This window comes from Argiope bruennichi, chromosome 2 (assembly GCF_947563725.1).
Source record: "Argiope bruennichi chromosome 2, qqArgBrue1.1, whole genome shotgun sequence".
In the NCBI taxonomy this organism is placed as follows: domain Eukaryota; kingdom Metazoa; phylum Arthropoda; class Arachnida; order Araneae; family Araneidae; genus Argiope; species Argiope bruennichi.
The window spans coordinates 133,466,882-133,484,023 of NC_079152.1; the positions used below are offsets into that span (position 1 = coordinate 133,466,882).

The 17,142-nt window shown below is 30.7% G+C and overlaps 1 protein-coding gene across 1 annotated transcript in view; it reads left to right on the top strand.

The window, feature by feature from the left end:
- Nucleotides 1-5,161: 5,161 nt before the first annotated feature.
- The window catches only part of LOC129958565 (uncharacterized), a 45,464-nt gene continuing 33,483 nt past the window's right edge, over nt 5,162-17,142 (top strand). The window contains exon 1 of the mRNA XM_056071120.1: nt 5,162-5,532. Coding sequence (XP_055927095.1) covers nt 5,253-5,532 — 280 coding nt within the window. The 5' untranslated portion in view covers nt 5,162-5,252. The remainder of the gene's footprint in view (nt 5,533-17,142) is intronic.

The window sequence follows — 17,142 nt, forward strand, 5'->3', positions numbered from 1 at the left end:
CGAATCAATACTATCATCATCCTGAATTTTTTTGAATTGTCCCCAAAATCCGAGCCAGTTCTTTGTATCGCTGTGAAAACGTTTTAATACCAACTTGGGAAAGGGAAAAGTTCGTTTTGTTTCATTTAATACACCGGAAGTATCGCTATTTCCTTCTTTCGTAACCAAAACAAAATTGACTTTCGTTTTCATAGCAATCCACTCATCGCGTTAATTTTCTGTTATGTCAAGGTCATTAGAAAATTCTTCTTCAATATTTTCCATTTCGGACCATTTTATTCTAATCTTTTTCATCTAATTCAAATAACCTTTCAGCTTTATCACTTAAAATATTAAATACAGGTATCAATTCAATTTTACTCACCGGTTCCGCTTTCACAGCAATTTCAACTTCTTTCAACGATTTCGTAAATAATCGCTCGAGTTGTTTTCTCTCCCATTTTAGATAATCCATAGTCCTGTCGCGGACGCCAATTTGTAACAATATCTTCAATGATTACTATGGATGTGATATGAGAGAACACTTTAAATGCGAATATTTACATAGAAAGTTTCGAAAGCATATTTACATCGAGGAAACGAAATCTGAATTAATTACATTGGCGTGGAGTTGAGTTGCAACTGGTATGACGCTTACAGCTAGAATGCAATTTTTCACAATGTGTTTAGCTTTAAGGAAGATCTTGAAATCTAAAGACTGTGGTGGAATAAAGATCATTATGATCTGTGCAGTGGAAGCAAGAGGACGTATGTTTTCGGAAACATTTCTTTAATGATCACATTTCACACAAAACAAACACGAAAGATAAGACAAGACATTAACTCGCGCATACATAATAGAATAGCATCTCATCTCATTTTAATAACAATCACAGTGCACTATGGATGCATACTTAATCAGGTATCGCCATCTATTCTCCAAAAGAGAAGATACAGTAATGCAACTGCTACAAGACTTTTAATTCAGTTATTTAATATTTGTATTAATATAAAATATATAGGGCTGATATAATTAGTTACAAAAATCTAAAAGAATAATAATTTGTTAATATTTTTTTGCTCTGATTAAAAGTATTCCTCCTCGATTTTGTTTTACATATTCACAATATGGCCTGTTTTGTGTTTAACTTCGGTGTAAAGCCAGCAGAATCGAGTATGCATTTTGGTCTTCCCGTTGATAGATTGAGTCCAAAATTTGATACAGGTTTAAATTTCAAATGATAAAAAAAATTAAATATGATTTGGCAAATCATCTAAATTTCATCTACTACATGTCATCGATCCAGCTCGGTTTTTTTTTCATTAATTTGCACCAAATTTGATTTCGGGTTCCATCTAAAATTTAACACAGACCGTCACATATTAAATCTCATTTTTCTAACTCGTTCCATTATTGAGCTTTCGTATTTAGAGACAAACATTTCATTTTTACTTCCTTATTTACGCAAGGAAAAAATATTATAATTGGCAAAAACTTCGAATTTGAATCTGTATGTGGATACGATCGTTCAAAAATACTCTGAGCTAGATGGACGAAATGTGGTATGTTGTCTTTATATCAAATTTTTCAACTGACACTTATTCATATGAACTCTGTCCGAGTACAAGCGAACATAACTCAAAAACAAGGTGAATATATTTTAGCTAAGTGAATAAATTTTGGTATAAAAGTTTCGTATTTAAGTTTAGATTTTTATTAAGTTTTCAAATGAATCCATCAAATAGTTAAGCGTCTATTAGTCTGTATTTTCAAAAGCACGTAAAGACAATAACTTGAAAGACTCAAGAATTTTGATAAATTAAATTCAGTATAAGATCTTGTCATTATATTTGTAGTTATGTGTTAAAATTAGATAGGGAAAAAAAAAGAGTCCGATGTACAAAGTTTGTTTTCAGACCTGTATATTATAAAGCACAAAATTCTCATATGTAGGTCTTAGAAAATAAAAGTTTGAGAACGTGCGGCGTTTATGGCATTGTCCAAGGTCCACATTTTTATGTGTTGTAGAAAAGGAAGATTACATCTTTAACAGAGGAAATTCCGGTAAGACCACTATCACTAGTTAGCCTAAGCAATGTTTAATACATAGAGAATAATCGAAATTTCATAACCAGAAATGACTAAAAAAAAAAAAAGATTTAAGGAAAAATAATCCTTTTAGTACAGGGGATCGGTAACCTATTGAAACGGAAGAGTCAAAAGCAACAATTTACAAAATTTTCCAGTTTTTAAAGGGCCACTAAAAATTTCCGATTTAATATTATAGTATTTGCTTATATATATATATATATATATATATATATATATATATATAAATAAATATATATATAAATATATATATATATATATATATATATATATATATATATATATATATATATATATATAAATATATATATAAATAAATATATATATAAATAAATATATATATATATATAAATAAATATATATATATATATATAAATAAATATATATATATATATAAATATATATATATATATATATATATATATATATATATATATATATATATATATATATATATATATATATATATATATATATATATATATATATATATATATATATATATATATATATATTTGATTTGAAATAAACGGCTTTAAATACGGAATAATCTTTATTCATATATATAGAACAAATACATACAAAACACAAATATAGAAAATTGAATCAATGGGAGTATTGGCTTTGCATGCCTTTTGAAAGTTTGATTAAATCTGGCTTGTAGCTTGTTGTTTTAAGTTTCAATCACGAATCTAGATTTTTATTTGATAGTTGACTTCTAAATTTACTTTTTATTATATTCATGCAAGAGACCGCTTGCTCACACGAATATGTCGACCCGAAGATCGTCAGCACTCCATATGCCAACTTCTTCATCTCACTGTAACATTCTGGAAGATTATTCCATGGACCTCCGACTCTTCCAACTTGCTCTTGAATTCTGTGAACTTTCCACTCCACAAGTTTTTGGTTTTCAAATCTAGCAATGGCATTTGAAGCGATCCAGCATCCATTCCAAATGGCTCAATGTTGATCTCATTTGTATTTGTGTTGAGAGGATTTACTATGAACGCGAGAGTACTTTTGTTTGTTTTGAATTGCTCGAATTTCTCAGCGAATCGATCCCTCGTGTTTTTTAAAGTTATCCCGAAGTAATTCGTGTCAATAGTTGCATTGGTCTCATCGCGATATTGATTCAAATTTTTAAAACGAAATAATTTACCGCTTTCCATGTCTTCAACAGAAATATATATATATATATATATTTTTTTTTTCGAAACAAACCACTCCATCAAACAAGGCGAAGGCTGGGTTGTCCTTTCCTTGCAGTTTTAAATTTAGTTCATTTAATTTCATTGTGGTATCTACTTTAAAGTTGAATTTTTGCAGCCATTTGTCTTCTTCTAATTCGGGATGTTCAATGTTTCTTTCATTGAGGAATGTTTTTATTTCACTCAGGCACTAAGCAAAACGTTGCAATACGTTACCTCCGGAAAGCCATCGCGCTTTATTGTGCTGAAGTAGGTCAGAAAACTGGCTATCTATTTCTTTAGGAAATCTTTAAACTGGCGATGACCAAGTGCTTTTGCCAAGATGCTGTTAATAATCTAAGCGTAGCGATTTGTAATTACCGATTATGTTAATAGAAGCTGTTAAGAGATTGGGTACTTAAAAATATATTTTCTTAATTTTTAAAGGTTTTGATAATAAATTATTAATTTTTCGTATGGAACTGGACATTAAAAGAAAACGCTTACATTAAAACGCTTTACATTAAAAGAGCCACAAATTGCCGACCTCTATTATCAACCTTTAAAAACAACAACAAAAAAAGCAGAATTTTAAAAATTTATATCCCTTATTTTGATATTTGGGGGCTTATGGCACTTTTTGCATTCATATAACACTTAAATTTCGTAAGTAATATACATAATGATATTGATTGAATTATTATAAAGACGAAGGAATGATATTTATATTGAAAATTACTCCTTTGACTTTTCTTATCGATCACTTTTTTTTCTGTCTGTTTTTGTTTCACTCTTTCCTCTATTTGCAAATGCAAGAAATTCGTACCATCGTGATCTGGCGTTTTTAAAAGATCACTGTTTCTCCTCGTTTTGCAGTACTCTGAATATGAATTCAGTACACTCCCGAGTATCCAGTTCGCGATAATCAGGCTTCCATACTATCCGGCCTAGTTTCCTTTTGCCCTCCTCATTTAATTACGACAAGGCATTGCATTGTCAAGGCATTGGAAGAGGACGTTTGCTATGACCCTCCTACGTGTCATTTTCAAAATACAAGTTGCGACAGGAAAAGAGCAGCGTTCTGCTCGTTGTTCATTGTTTCGTAAGTGTTGTAACGGACCTCAATTGTTGTCGCTGTTCCTGATTATAAATACACAATATGTACAGTATTCGTAAATTGCTCTTGGAGTATGCTTAATGTTGTTTTAAGTGTATCACAATGAAGATTTCAAAATGGGTGATAACGTAAAAAAGTTTGTATTGATCATGGAGGGGAAATCGCGCGCTATATAGGAGCTAGAATCTGGCATAACAGCAAAAATTGGCAACTGCTCTATGATTCACCGGGCCGTGTTCACATACTACTTGGGTTGTGATAAATGGGGGGCTTAGTACTCAATAAGAAGTGAGAAAATACGTATTATAACAGTGAGTTTTGGTATAAAAATTTTGTATTCTGGAATTGGTAGGCAAAGAAATGATCTCATAGAACTCCGGCCTACCCTTACGCCACATTAGGCCGGATACTCGGGAGTGTACTGTATTTTAATATTTATCATTCGATTCGTTTACAAATGAGCATATGCTGGTTAAAATTAAATTATATTTCCTTTATAAATTAAACAAATTTCTAGTATCACTTTTTAAATAAGTATTTGGTTAGACAATGTAGCGTTTAAAAAATAATCAAAAAGCGAATCTGCAATTGATCCTTCTGATTAAATGCACTCCCCCCCCCCTCCTACCTATATATATGCATGTATCTTTTTAAAACAAGCTAAGTTCAAACATCACAAATCAAATAAACAGAAGATGTCGATAACAGAGCATTGTCTGTAAGTCGATAAACGATTGAAGGCATTTATCTATCCATTATCTCTCCGATTCAAATCTACTCCCCCTTTGATGAGTTCAACTTTCAAACAATGGTTCTGGTATAGTTCAAGACATCAATCAATGCTGTTTTAAAAATTATGGATGAAACTTTTGCTACAGAGGCGATTGAAATTGAAAATCACGAAATGACCCATTTCGCAGGTGTGGAACCCCGGTTGAACCTAAATCAGAACCAGGGAAGTTTTTTGTCCACTTTTTCTTCGAGTTCTTGTGTCATCTCTCATACGAGATTTGCTCGGATGTTGGTTTATGGACTTTTGATTATCACTTGCGTTCCTTTTGTTGCTGGAGCAGCCTTTATGAGTATTTTCATTGAGGATGGGAACTACAATGCTGCAGTCGTTGCGTTTTTCACAGGTAAGAAGCTGAATTAAATTGTTATTGACGCATCCTTTTAAACTCCTACAATGATCATTCAAAGCTGATGGGACCACAATAAAAATTAGAATTAAAAATACCTGAATATAAAAATGAATGCGGCAAGATAAAACAAGAAATTCTTAATTTAAAAATGTTCTTAAAAATTTTATGTTAAAAAAAACGAATGAGTGTAAGTGTGAGAAGCAATCGTTTTATCGTTTATATTATCGTTTTATATTAAAAACCGCTTGATCTAATAAATTTATTTTGAATGTTGGAAACATGCAATTCAAAGCGATTTTTTTTCAAAATTTCAATTAATTAAAAATTAATATTTCAAAAAAATTTACAATAACTTTTGAAATCAGTATCCGTACAAAAATATTTATACTTTACATACTTTAAAATGCAAAAAAACTTTCAATTTACTGGTTATCTAATTTTTGTTAATAATTTTTATAAAATTTTAAATATATTTTTACACATAAATGGTAAAAATATCTTTCATTTTTATTAGCAAGCCGATTTTATTTGCAATATGCGATTTAAAGATTTGAAAAACAATAAAATGGGTTTGACTTTTCATTACAATATTTAAAAAGTATTGTTGTAATTAGTATGTAAAAAGTATTGTTGTTTATCAGTAATTAGATAAAAGATTACTGAAAAAATAAATTGATATCCTTAAAAAGATAATTTCTTCTTAAATTTTAAAACATTGTAAAAATCCTTATTATTCAATGAGTAGTGACTTTTGGAAGCAGTCACTAAATTTTTTTTAATGTAAAGTAAAATCATAATTTAATTAAAATTATAAAAAATGTTTTGAAGTATACATTTCTACCTTTTAAAAAATGCATATACTAGATTTGGCAGTTTTAGACCCAAAAGTCTCAATACACACACATTCGCTTTTATTATGAGATATATTCGTTAGTACATATAAAACTTCAATGTTGAATAATTCTAATTAATTTTTTTATGAGTCTGTTTCGATGCTACTGAATTAATTAAAGTCGAGAAAGTTACTGAATTAACAAAAATTACCATTATCTTTTTCAAATTCAAATGAGATGAGAGGACAATAAGAGTTTAGTTTAGTTATATTAACGTCCCGTTTTAAAGAAACACTAAGGCTATTTTGGGACGGACTTCGTTATTTTGAACCGCGGTCAGATGACGAGGACGATAGCTGAGATGGCACTTCCCTCTCCAAACTTCCACACCACACCAGCGGAGGACAATAAGAGAGATAGGTACATAGCACAATCAACAGATTCCTGTAAAGCTTGTAAAATATTATGAATTAAATGTTTATCAAAATTTAAAATTTAGATACTCTTTCCCGATAGAAATATTAATTAAAAATTTAAAAATGTAAAAAATAAATAAGTTTATGTTTTTATAAGCCAATTTTCCCGGAGAACCAGCTGATTGCCAAAGCGCCTGATATTGCAATAGAATGCAGTTCATTTTTAATGTTTTCCCCCTATAATTTGAAATGACTAACAGTCTTTTGTTGATTCCATTTTTTAAGTATGAAAAAAAAAATAGAATTTACAGATACATGAAATATACAATCTGTAAATTTTGCGATGTTTAATGATAAAAAATAGATCATGATAAAAGATAGATCGACAGGGCTGATAAATTGGGCTTGATCTACCAAATCTAGTCTCTTTTTGGATAGTAAATGTTTATATGAAATTTTGAAAAAACGTTTTCTTCATATTTTAAATTGCAAATTTAAAATATTAAAAATTTAATTAGATTTTTAATTAAAAACTAGTAATTAAAATCTCCTTTATCTTTAGTTTATTATTATTTTTAAAATTTACTGACCCAAGTGCGATTTTTGTTTGGTTTTTATTTTCTCGTATGCGAAGTATAAAGAAAGCACTATAATCATCCAAAAATTCGAACTCGAGATTTTGATGAATCTTCAGACGATAACTCTTTCAGTTCGAAAAACACATTTCTGAAAAATATCTGTCTGATCGAATTCAAAATCGAATATAGCTACGAAGGAAATTTGGTTATTGGTCAACATCGGTTGGGAGAAATGCACCCGAATCTTTACTGGAAAGTATGCGAGAACTTTTTAGGAGACTATTCCCGCTGCTTTAACGAGTATTTTGTAAAAGAAATAATGATGGATCAAAAACACGCCATACCAAAAATGACGGAACAGATATTACAGAGCTCTGTTTGATATTAAGAGTTTCTTTACAGTATAGATAGGAGAATTTTAATTTAGCTTTTAATTTTACATGACTAAAGATAAACATAGAATTTAATCATTGTGAATAGAAACATATCTTCATAAGAAGAGTGTTAAATGTATTTGAAAGAGATCTGAAGAACATAATTCTTATGGTTATATTAATGTCTTGTTTCATAGCAAAACTTGGGCTATCTTAAGGTGAATCTAGTAATTTTGAACCGCGGTTAAATGACGAGGCCGACACTGAAAGTGGCACTCTCTTCCTGAATTTTGTCGGTGTACCAGCGAGATGTTATTTGCTATGTCGGATAGAATTTCTCCATAGCATCTTACACGGCGTTCTTGAATGGAATATTCTTGAATGGTGTTCTTGATTCGAACATGAAACCCTCCAGTCCTGGTTTCCAGATTTTATCATTAGACCATCGCGGTCATCCACCCTCCAAAATGCAATTAACTTTAAAGACGCTAATTAAAGGGGAAAGAGGTTTAAATTGATTAAGAATTTGGAAAAAGGATACATGCCACGGAGCGAAAACAAATGTTTTTTAGTTAAATATGAATACACAACGTGATAATTTTAAGAAACGGAAAACAATAATGCAGAATTATATCCATCAGTAGAACGCGGAATAAAGTAATAATATATCGAAAGAATCCAGTGTTTATTTATTTGGAGTGGTATGAGAAATATTAAAATATCTACTTAGATTATTACATAGTTTTTCTGCATGTGACTATCTTGTTTATGTGAATAATGAGATTAGAGGTCGAAATTATTTCGTAATACATAACGTAAAGAATCTGCCTCCAATGCTTCCTTTCTTCATGAAATGTCTTTATAGTTTGCAAATAATGACGTTCATCATGTCAAAAAATGTATATGATATACAAATTTACAGTCCGAAACATTGTAGTATTATAACATTTTACATCTGATACGTTTATTTAACTTTTAGTTTAGTTTAAATTAGTTATATTAACGTCCCGTTTTAAAGCAATAGGGCTATTTTGGGACGAACCTCGTCATTTTGAGCCGCGGTCAGAGGACGAAGAGGACACTTGAGCTGGCATTCCCCTCCCCCCCACGTTATTTAATTTCTAAAATTTGTTCCTGATCATATAGCAGTGAGAAAGTACATACAAAAAATGAATTTTAATATTGTTTCAAAGCTCATGAGTATAAATCTAATAACTAAAACAAAGAAAAAAATTGTTGTATAATATACTTGATAATATTTTTGTTAAATTTCTGAAAATTACAAGAAATGATGCCACAGAAAAACTTATTTTTAGAATTTCAGAGGTGCAAGAATGGTTTTTGTGCAATAATATATCGTCTGAAGTTATTAAAAAAATTTAAATTTTCAATTCATTTTGAATTAAGTATTTAATTTTAATTTTGAAAAAAAAAAGCCTACTTTTGGGGCACTTACATCAAAATGTAACTACCTGCTAAAATTAGTTTGTTTATATAACGTCCCGTTTTTAAAGCGACACTAGTGTTATTTTGGGACGGATCTCGTCATTTTGAACCGCGGTCAGATGACGAGGACGACATCTGAACTGGCACCCTCCCTCTCCAAACTTCCACACCACACCAGTGGGAGGACGTTTGGCCTCGACGGATTTAACGTACACCAGACACTCCTATACGATAGTCCTTCGATGGAATCGGGTCAACCCGAAACCCACCGGTTCTAAAGCCGGGACCTTACCATCAGGCCATCGCGGCCCTTACTAAATTTAGTAGCTCGAGGTCCTAAAGATTATTCTGCAGAGTATTTTAAACGATTTTTTTCTCCATTACACATGTTGCAAATCACTCTTAATATACCAATTTATATTCATTAGCATGTCTAAAAAAAGATTTAGTGAAGACTATAGAATGTTGGAGAGTTTTAATGAATTTGCAATAAATCCAGACTACCTAGCCAATCATACAAATATTAACTTTACAGTAAGTGCATCCTTCTCTCTTTGAGATGATTGACCTTCATCACTTTCACATCCGGCCATTCGCGATTCATCGAAACACCAACCCACTCAACGATAAAAACACGATCAGATTATATTCACCGGAATGGAATTTTATGTTTTTAGAGATCCTACGCAATGTCGGATTCAGGCATTTTGTAATCTTGGCAGCACAGATTATGATATCTAGGGATTGCAATACCGGTATACCGGGATACCGAATACCGGTATTTTGAGCCATTTGTACAGTTTTGTAATACCGGTATTCACAAGTTTAAATACCGGTTTTTCGGTATTTACTAGAAATTTTTAAAATTGTCTCCGCTATATGTTCAGGGATCGCCAACACGGCAAAATAGCATACTTTTTTATTTTTATGTCTCCCTAACGGGCGACATTAATTAGCTTATTAATGGCTTAATTAATTCCTTAAATCTAAATTAGCGAAACAGGGATTATCCCTGAAAGAAAATATTGTATCCATAACGACAGATGGAGCAACAATTATGAAAAAAGTTGGAAAGTTGATTGGTGCAAATCAGCAGTTGTGCTTTGCTCATGGAATTCAATTAAGAGTAATAGATGTTTTATACCAAAAAATTAAAGAACAGAAGAATCCAAATACTGTGGATATAGAAACTTCGGATTCAGACTTTGAAGAGAGTGCTAGTGATATTGACAATGAAGATAATGACAATGTAATTGTCGAAGAAGATATTTATTGCTAATGAGGATGAAATATTAACCTATCGAGAATTGCTTCCTATAATTTATAAAGTTTGAAATTAAAGATATTTAAACGTTCCCCTATAAAAAAAGGATATATCACTAAAATATATACTAACTGAAAATAAAACAGAATATATGTTAATATTAGATTCTAAAACAAGTTGGAACAGTTTACTCCTAATGATGGAACGATTTTTGAAACTGAGAAATCCAATCCAAAAAGCAATAATCGATTTAAACCTGTAAATTAATTTTTCAGATACTGAATTCGACTTAGTATCCAGAACTATATCAGCTCTACTTCCAATAAAACTGACTATTGAGGCATTATGTCGGAGAGATTCTAATTTATTAACAGCTAATGCAACAATAAATTTCATGATGCAGTCACTGAAAGAACAGTACACATTAGTATCTAAAGAATTATATATTACATTGAAAAATCACACAGAAGAAAGGCATACCGAAATAGAAAATGTCTTTTGGTATTTAAATAATTATAATGATTTTAAAAATGAAAATGAAAAAGAAGAAAAGAAAAGAACCAATTCAAATCTGATTAAGTTTATAGTAAATTTTCTTAAAACTTTTTACCCACAAACCTATCCACATTCAGAATTCGGTTCAATTATCGAAGATTATTATGTCACTACTGTCGATAGTGAAAAGGAATTGTGTTTTGAACAAAAATTAGAATTAGCGATAAATAAAAAAAATTTCAACGAACCAAAATACAATGCAGAAATCAGCTATATCCAAAACCATCCGACGAGAAATCGATTTATTTGAAGATGAGGGATTTAGAGCTAAATACTTGAAAAAATATATCGCGCATTGCTAACAGTACCACCAGCTAGCGTAGATGCCGAAAGAGCGTTTTCGACAGCTGGTCATTTTTACACAAAATTACTTTTCAGACTTAATGACAGTACAATTGATGCCTTATGTTTTTTAAGACCACATTTCAAAAATTTGCAATAGTACCACAGACTGAATAGTGATATTGACACTTCTTTTTTGTGATTTAAATAAATAAGATGTTCCTTTGTGATTATATACTGTTATAATTTATAAGTTAAAAATTATTTTTTGTGATATTTACACTCTCTAACAAAACTGGCAAATAAAACAAAGAAACACCTGTGTTTTCTTTCTTTTTCTAAAATTTCTAATACCGGTATTAAAACCGGTATCCCGGTATTAAGATTTAAAAAATACCGAATACCGGTATTGAAATTTTAGTCCGGTATTGCAATCCCTAATGATATCTCTCTCGATTAATAAACTGACTCATTTTTGTTCACATTTCAATCCTTTAAAAAAAAACTTTATCAGCATTTTAATTGTTTACTTCAGATTCATTTTTTATTTTCTTAACTTCTTGAAAAGGCGTTTGTTTTTATTAATTTATCGTGACTTAAGATTGTACAGTATTCGTGTTTATCTGCTATATTCTTTAAGCAGATATTCCATGTTTATAAATGCTGTAAGTGAATCTAATGAACATCTAAGATCCTAATCAATGAAGCTTGAAAAAGTGTTCATTTTACGTTAATATTTTATAATTTATACAATTTGATTTTTTGTGTGCAAATTTTATATATTTGGCAATTAAAAATTAATCTGGCTAGTCAGAAATCTGTCACTGATCCTATATATTTTCTAAAATGAACTGTAATACGCCATGCTTAAGCAAAGGAAACAAAATATTTGATTTAATTTAGATATGTTAACGCTCCTTTTTAAAGCAATACTAGGGACTATTTTGGGACGGAACCCATCATTTAGAACCGCGATCAGATGACAAGGACGACACCCGAGATGGCACCCCCCTCCTCTCCAAACTTTTGCACCACCCCAGCAGGAGGGCATTTGGCCCTAATAGATTTAACGTGTACCAGACGGCCGCTTATACGGCATTTCTTTCGTGAAATCGGATGTCGAACCTGGAATTCTCTGGTTCCGAAGCGGAAACATTACCACCAGGTCAACCTAGCCTGGAAACAAACAAACAACAACAAAAAAAAAGTACTACAAATTATGACAAGCAAAGTAGGCTTATTTCCAAATAAAGTTTCATTTATATTAATTTTATTTGAAGAATTCAACTTCGGATTAAAACAATAAATTATACAAGGTGATAGCTTAATGTTTGAATTTGAAGCTATACTAGGACTCATTGAAGGCAGAGTTTGTAATTTCAAATCATGGTCACATGAAGAGAAATGATGCAACGTTACAGCATCTTTCTTTTTTCAAATCTCACCAGTGGAATAATACACGATTCCAAACGGATTCATTTTCTACCGCGTTATTTCATATTAGTTATTAGTGTAGTTATTTCATGTTATTTTTTTTTTTTTTTTTTTTTTTTTGGTTTAGAAATGAAAACCAACTGCATTTTTCCAGTACTATCAATAATTATTTCTTTTTTCTAATTGTTGAAAGTACTGTAATCGACAAAAATAAACTTTTGTTATCCAAATACCTTCACCTTTTATACTGCCTTGACATCAGCAAAAAAAGCCACTTTTTAAATTTATTTATCAGTGAACGCAATAATTTAAAAACGGAATTAAAGTAGAATGAATGAAATTTGGTATACGGCCGCCACAACAAAATGGTAGATTTCTGTTAAGGTTTTAGGTGAATCCCACAGCAGGAAGTATGCATTTCTCTCCATGAGAAAATGATCTTGGTAATTCAACAACGCAATGCGCCAGACAGATGAAATTTGCCAATGGTTTTATCATAAGAAAAACAGAATTCTATCCACTTTTGAACAAAATCCGTCAAACGGTTTATTACCTGTCAGTATGTCCATTCGTGGGCATACGAATGCGATAATTCAAATACACAAAACTGGATTGGTATTTAAACAAAACTGTAGATACTGTAGATGTAATTCGTCAACAAGTAGACAGTCCGCATATACAGTAGACTTCCGATTATCCGCGCCTGCCGCACTAAGTTTTTTTTTTTTTTTTTTTTTTGCTTCCAAGCAAAGAGAAAATGCTTCCAAAGCAAGAAGCAAACGCAAATGACGGATTTCTTCAAAAAGGTGTAGTTTTACAGTTATGCTTTTGTAATTACATAATACATTACAGTATTAAAACAGTACATATGTATTAGTTTTTCTGTGTATCCTTGACGCCTCTCGTAAGTACAAAGCACTTTTCTGTTTTCATCAACAAAATGCATTTTAGGTTAGTTTTGAGTGATATACTAAAATATTAAGCGTTAGTTAAACATTTCCTGCTGTTTATTTTACGTTTTATTGTACATAAAACGATTTTTCAAAGTTGGAATGACTTTTTTCTCTTTTGCTATACACGTTTTTAGCTTTTTTTCGGATTATCCGCGATTTTTGTTATCCGCGGCGGCCGCGCCATCCAATTCCGCGGATAATCGGGAGTGTACTGTATGTGCATACGATAATTCAAAAAAGGGACCTAATTAACTAGAAAGGAATATTACTTGATTTTAGTGGAGCCCGGGGACAAGGTCTCAGCCTAACGATCAGAGAGTCCTCAGTTCGAGACCCAATTCCACCAAAGAAATGCCATGTAAGAGCGTATATAACGCTACATCCTTTGGAGCTAAATGTCCTCCTGTTGGTGTGGTGTGGAAGCTTAAAGAGATATCACCTCAGATACCGCCCTTATCATCTAATCACGATTCAAAATGATGAGGTCAGTTCCAAAATAGCCTTAGCGTTGCCTCAAAGGCGAGATGTTAAAATAATTGACTAAACTAGAACTGCGAAGTCTCAACGACAAAATTGTAGATTTTGTTCTCAGTCTGTCAGAGTTCCAAAATGCATATCCGATTCTTTTCATTACACGCTAATTCTACAATTCTTTTCTACTGCTAAACACAGAAGCACGTTTGGAAATATACGAGAGAAGATTTATTCCGATTGTAAATGTTTTTGCTCCGGCGTTGTAACGCATTTCCCCCTTTTCCTGCTGTGGTCGCAATGGAAACTGGCGCAGGCGCAGTTTTGTCTAGAAATTGGAATCGTATTTGTTTAAAATTAGTAAATAGATGTTTGATAATTAAAATCGGTTATTGAAAGTTTTCGAGCCACAAACACTAATCTTTATACGTCATATAAAGCTTATCATTACTTCAAAAGGTTAATGTTACTTCACAGTAACTCACTTTTCCTTCAAAGAAAAATTGTATAAGCAAACATTCACTTTTAAAGATTTTTGCGAAATCACAATATTTTTAATATTTTTCCATCGACCAAACCATTAACCTTTTTGATATGTCAAATATTAATGTGGAATACATATTTTTTTAAGTTTTACCTTGTTATTTGACGAGACCGAAAAACATGAATTTTATTGAATAAGTTGAAAAAATTATAACGCTGGTAAATTAAAAAGTGTATTTACTACGAAAGAGCTAGTGAAAATCATACTTCTGAATTAGCATCCAAAGAAGGCATTTTTTTAAAGGTCAACTTTAATATTTGTAAAAGCATGCGGCTTCATGTTTTGATGAATGAGTTTGAATTTCATAGCAATAAAAATTGTTACAAACTGTATTATTAGATAAAAATTTTTTTTAATTCATTTAATTTAAAATAAAGGAAACATAGTACAGGATTGGAATTATTATCATTAAAAAAAATGTAAACTTATTGAATTTTAAGATGATACAAAAACCATTTTTATGATATAATAATTTTAGAAAATATGGTCATAAAATTCTATTGGTAAGTGACATCGATTACCTATCTGGAAATGGTTAAGCCTATTTTCGCGCTCGATTAAACTTTATTTCAAGCCTATTTCTTGCTTCTTTTTTTTTTTTTTTTTTTCCTTTCTATTTTCCTTCCTCTGAGTGAATAGAGTTTTTGGTGAGCCTTATCCAGAGCATTTCTAATAATATTTTTCCTGACAATGAAACGTTGAATTTAGCGCAGCTATCACAACATTCATTGAAGTAGTATGAAATAATAGTACAGTAATTTGCTTATATTTGACTGTTACCATTTCACAATAAGTAATAATATCGATTTCTATGCCACGGATGTTAGTGTTTTATATACATATAAATGTCACTAATTTGATGAATATGAAATGCGATATTTTATATTACTTTCTTGGAGTAAACTTATGAAATCTAAAATGAAACACTTTTTGCTGGGCATTTAATTATAGAAAATTCACTAGAAATATATGAAATTCAATGAAATTTGCAAAGCGCAATTTTTCAGGATATATAATTATTGCAAATTCACCGGAAATATACGAAATTCAGCCATTTTATAGAACATCTATCACAATGCAAAGTATGTTTCATTTCAATATTTTACATACTTTGCAAAATATATTGCATTTAAGGGTTATATATATCAAAAATTATCTGTGAGCAAAGAAAAATGATTATCAAAATTAAAAAATGGGATGTTATATTATATTGTTATATTTCTGTAGAAAGTTGAAAAAAAAAATTAATTCGAAATTGATCACTAACCAGTTAACTGTTCCGATCTCTTCGGAAAATGCGTATCTAAATTGCTATAACCATATATATATATATATATATATATATATATATATATATATAATAAATAATTAATAAAAAATATAATAATTTAATAATTGCTATATAAATATAATAATTTCCATTGAATAAACACGTCATAATGCAAAAAGTTTGTATTTTTTCCATGACGAGTATACTTGTCAAAAGCAGCTAACTGGTTAAAAGATGGTACGGAACGGCATTTTAATGTGCATGCCACTGCTTGCTCATACAATTCCTCACCAAACTAGTCAATCAACATTAAATTTGATTCTAGTTTACAGTGAGGAATTTCTTTCCATTTATAATTCTAACTACGTATTCATTCCACTGATTAGAACTGCGATTAGAAAATTCCTCTTATCTTCAGTAACTGAATTACAGATAGGATCTATCAAGTTATTTTTATCTATTGTTCTCAGATTGGAACAATTATTATAGTGACTGTAGGATGTCGCTGATGATCAATAAACGGAAAATTTATAGAAGTTAAAAATGATAATATCTTTCTAAAAGCTGAAATACAATCCTTTTTACTCTCTCGTATATGAAGTATATAAAAAGTATAGTAATAGTCAAAAAATTCGGAATTCGAGATTTTGACAAATATTCACGTTTTAGACTTCCTTGAGTTCGAAAAATACATTTTTGGAAAATGTCTATCTGTGACAAAGATAACACAAAAATACTTTAAGTTAAATGGATGAAATTTGGTATACAAACTTAGCATCAAATTTGTAGATGTCTCTTAAATTTTGAGTTAAATCCGTTCAAAGACAGCCTGTTTGACTAGCTGTTATAATAGAATTCAAAAGAGAGCTAAATAGGTGAAATTCGGTACTCAGATTTAACATCTATAGTGTAGACATCTTTCAAATTTTGAGTAAAATTCAACGAGGGTAATGACCGTTTGTCGGTCTGTTCTTTCAGAAATATGAAAACACGATAACTCAAAACACGCAGTGACTAAATATATCAAATTTGGTATGGAATTTTGTGACTAAAAGTGTAGTTATGTATCAAATCGCTGTTACAATCGGTTTGGAAGAAAGCGCCTAAAACCCTATTTTCGTATATTTCTAACTGTTGTTGTTTCTAACGGCACTTGTCATAGACAATCCCGCTGACGAAGTCAA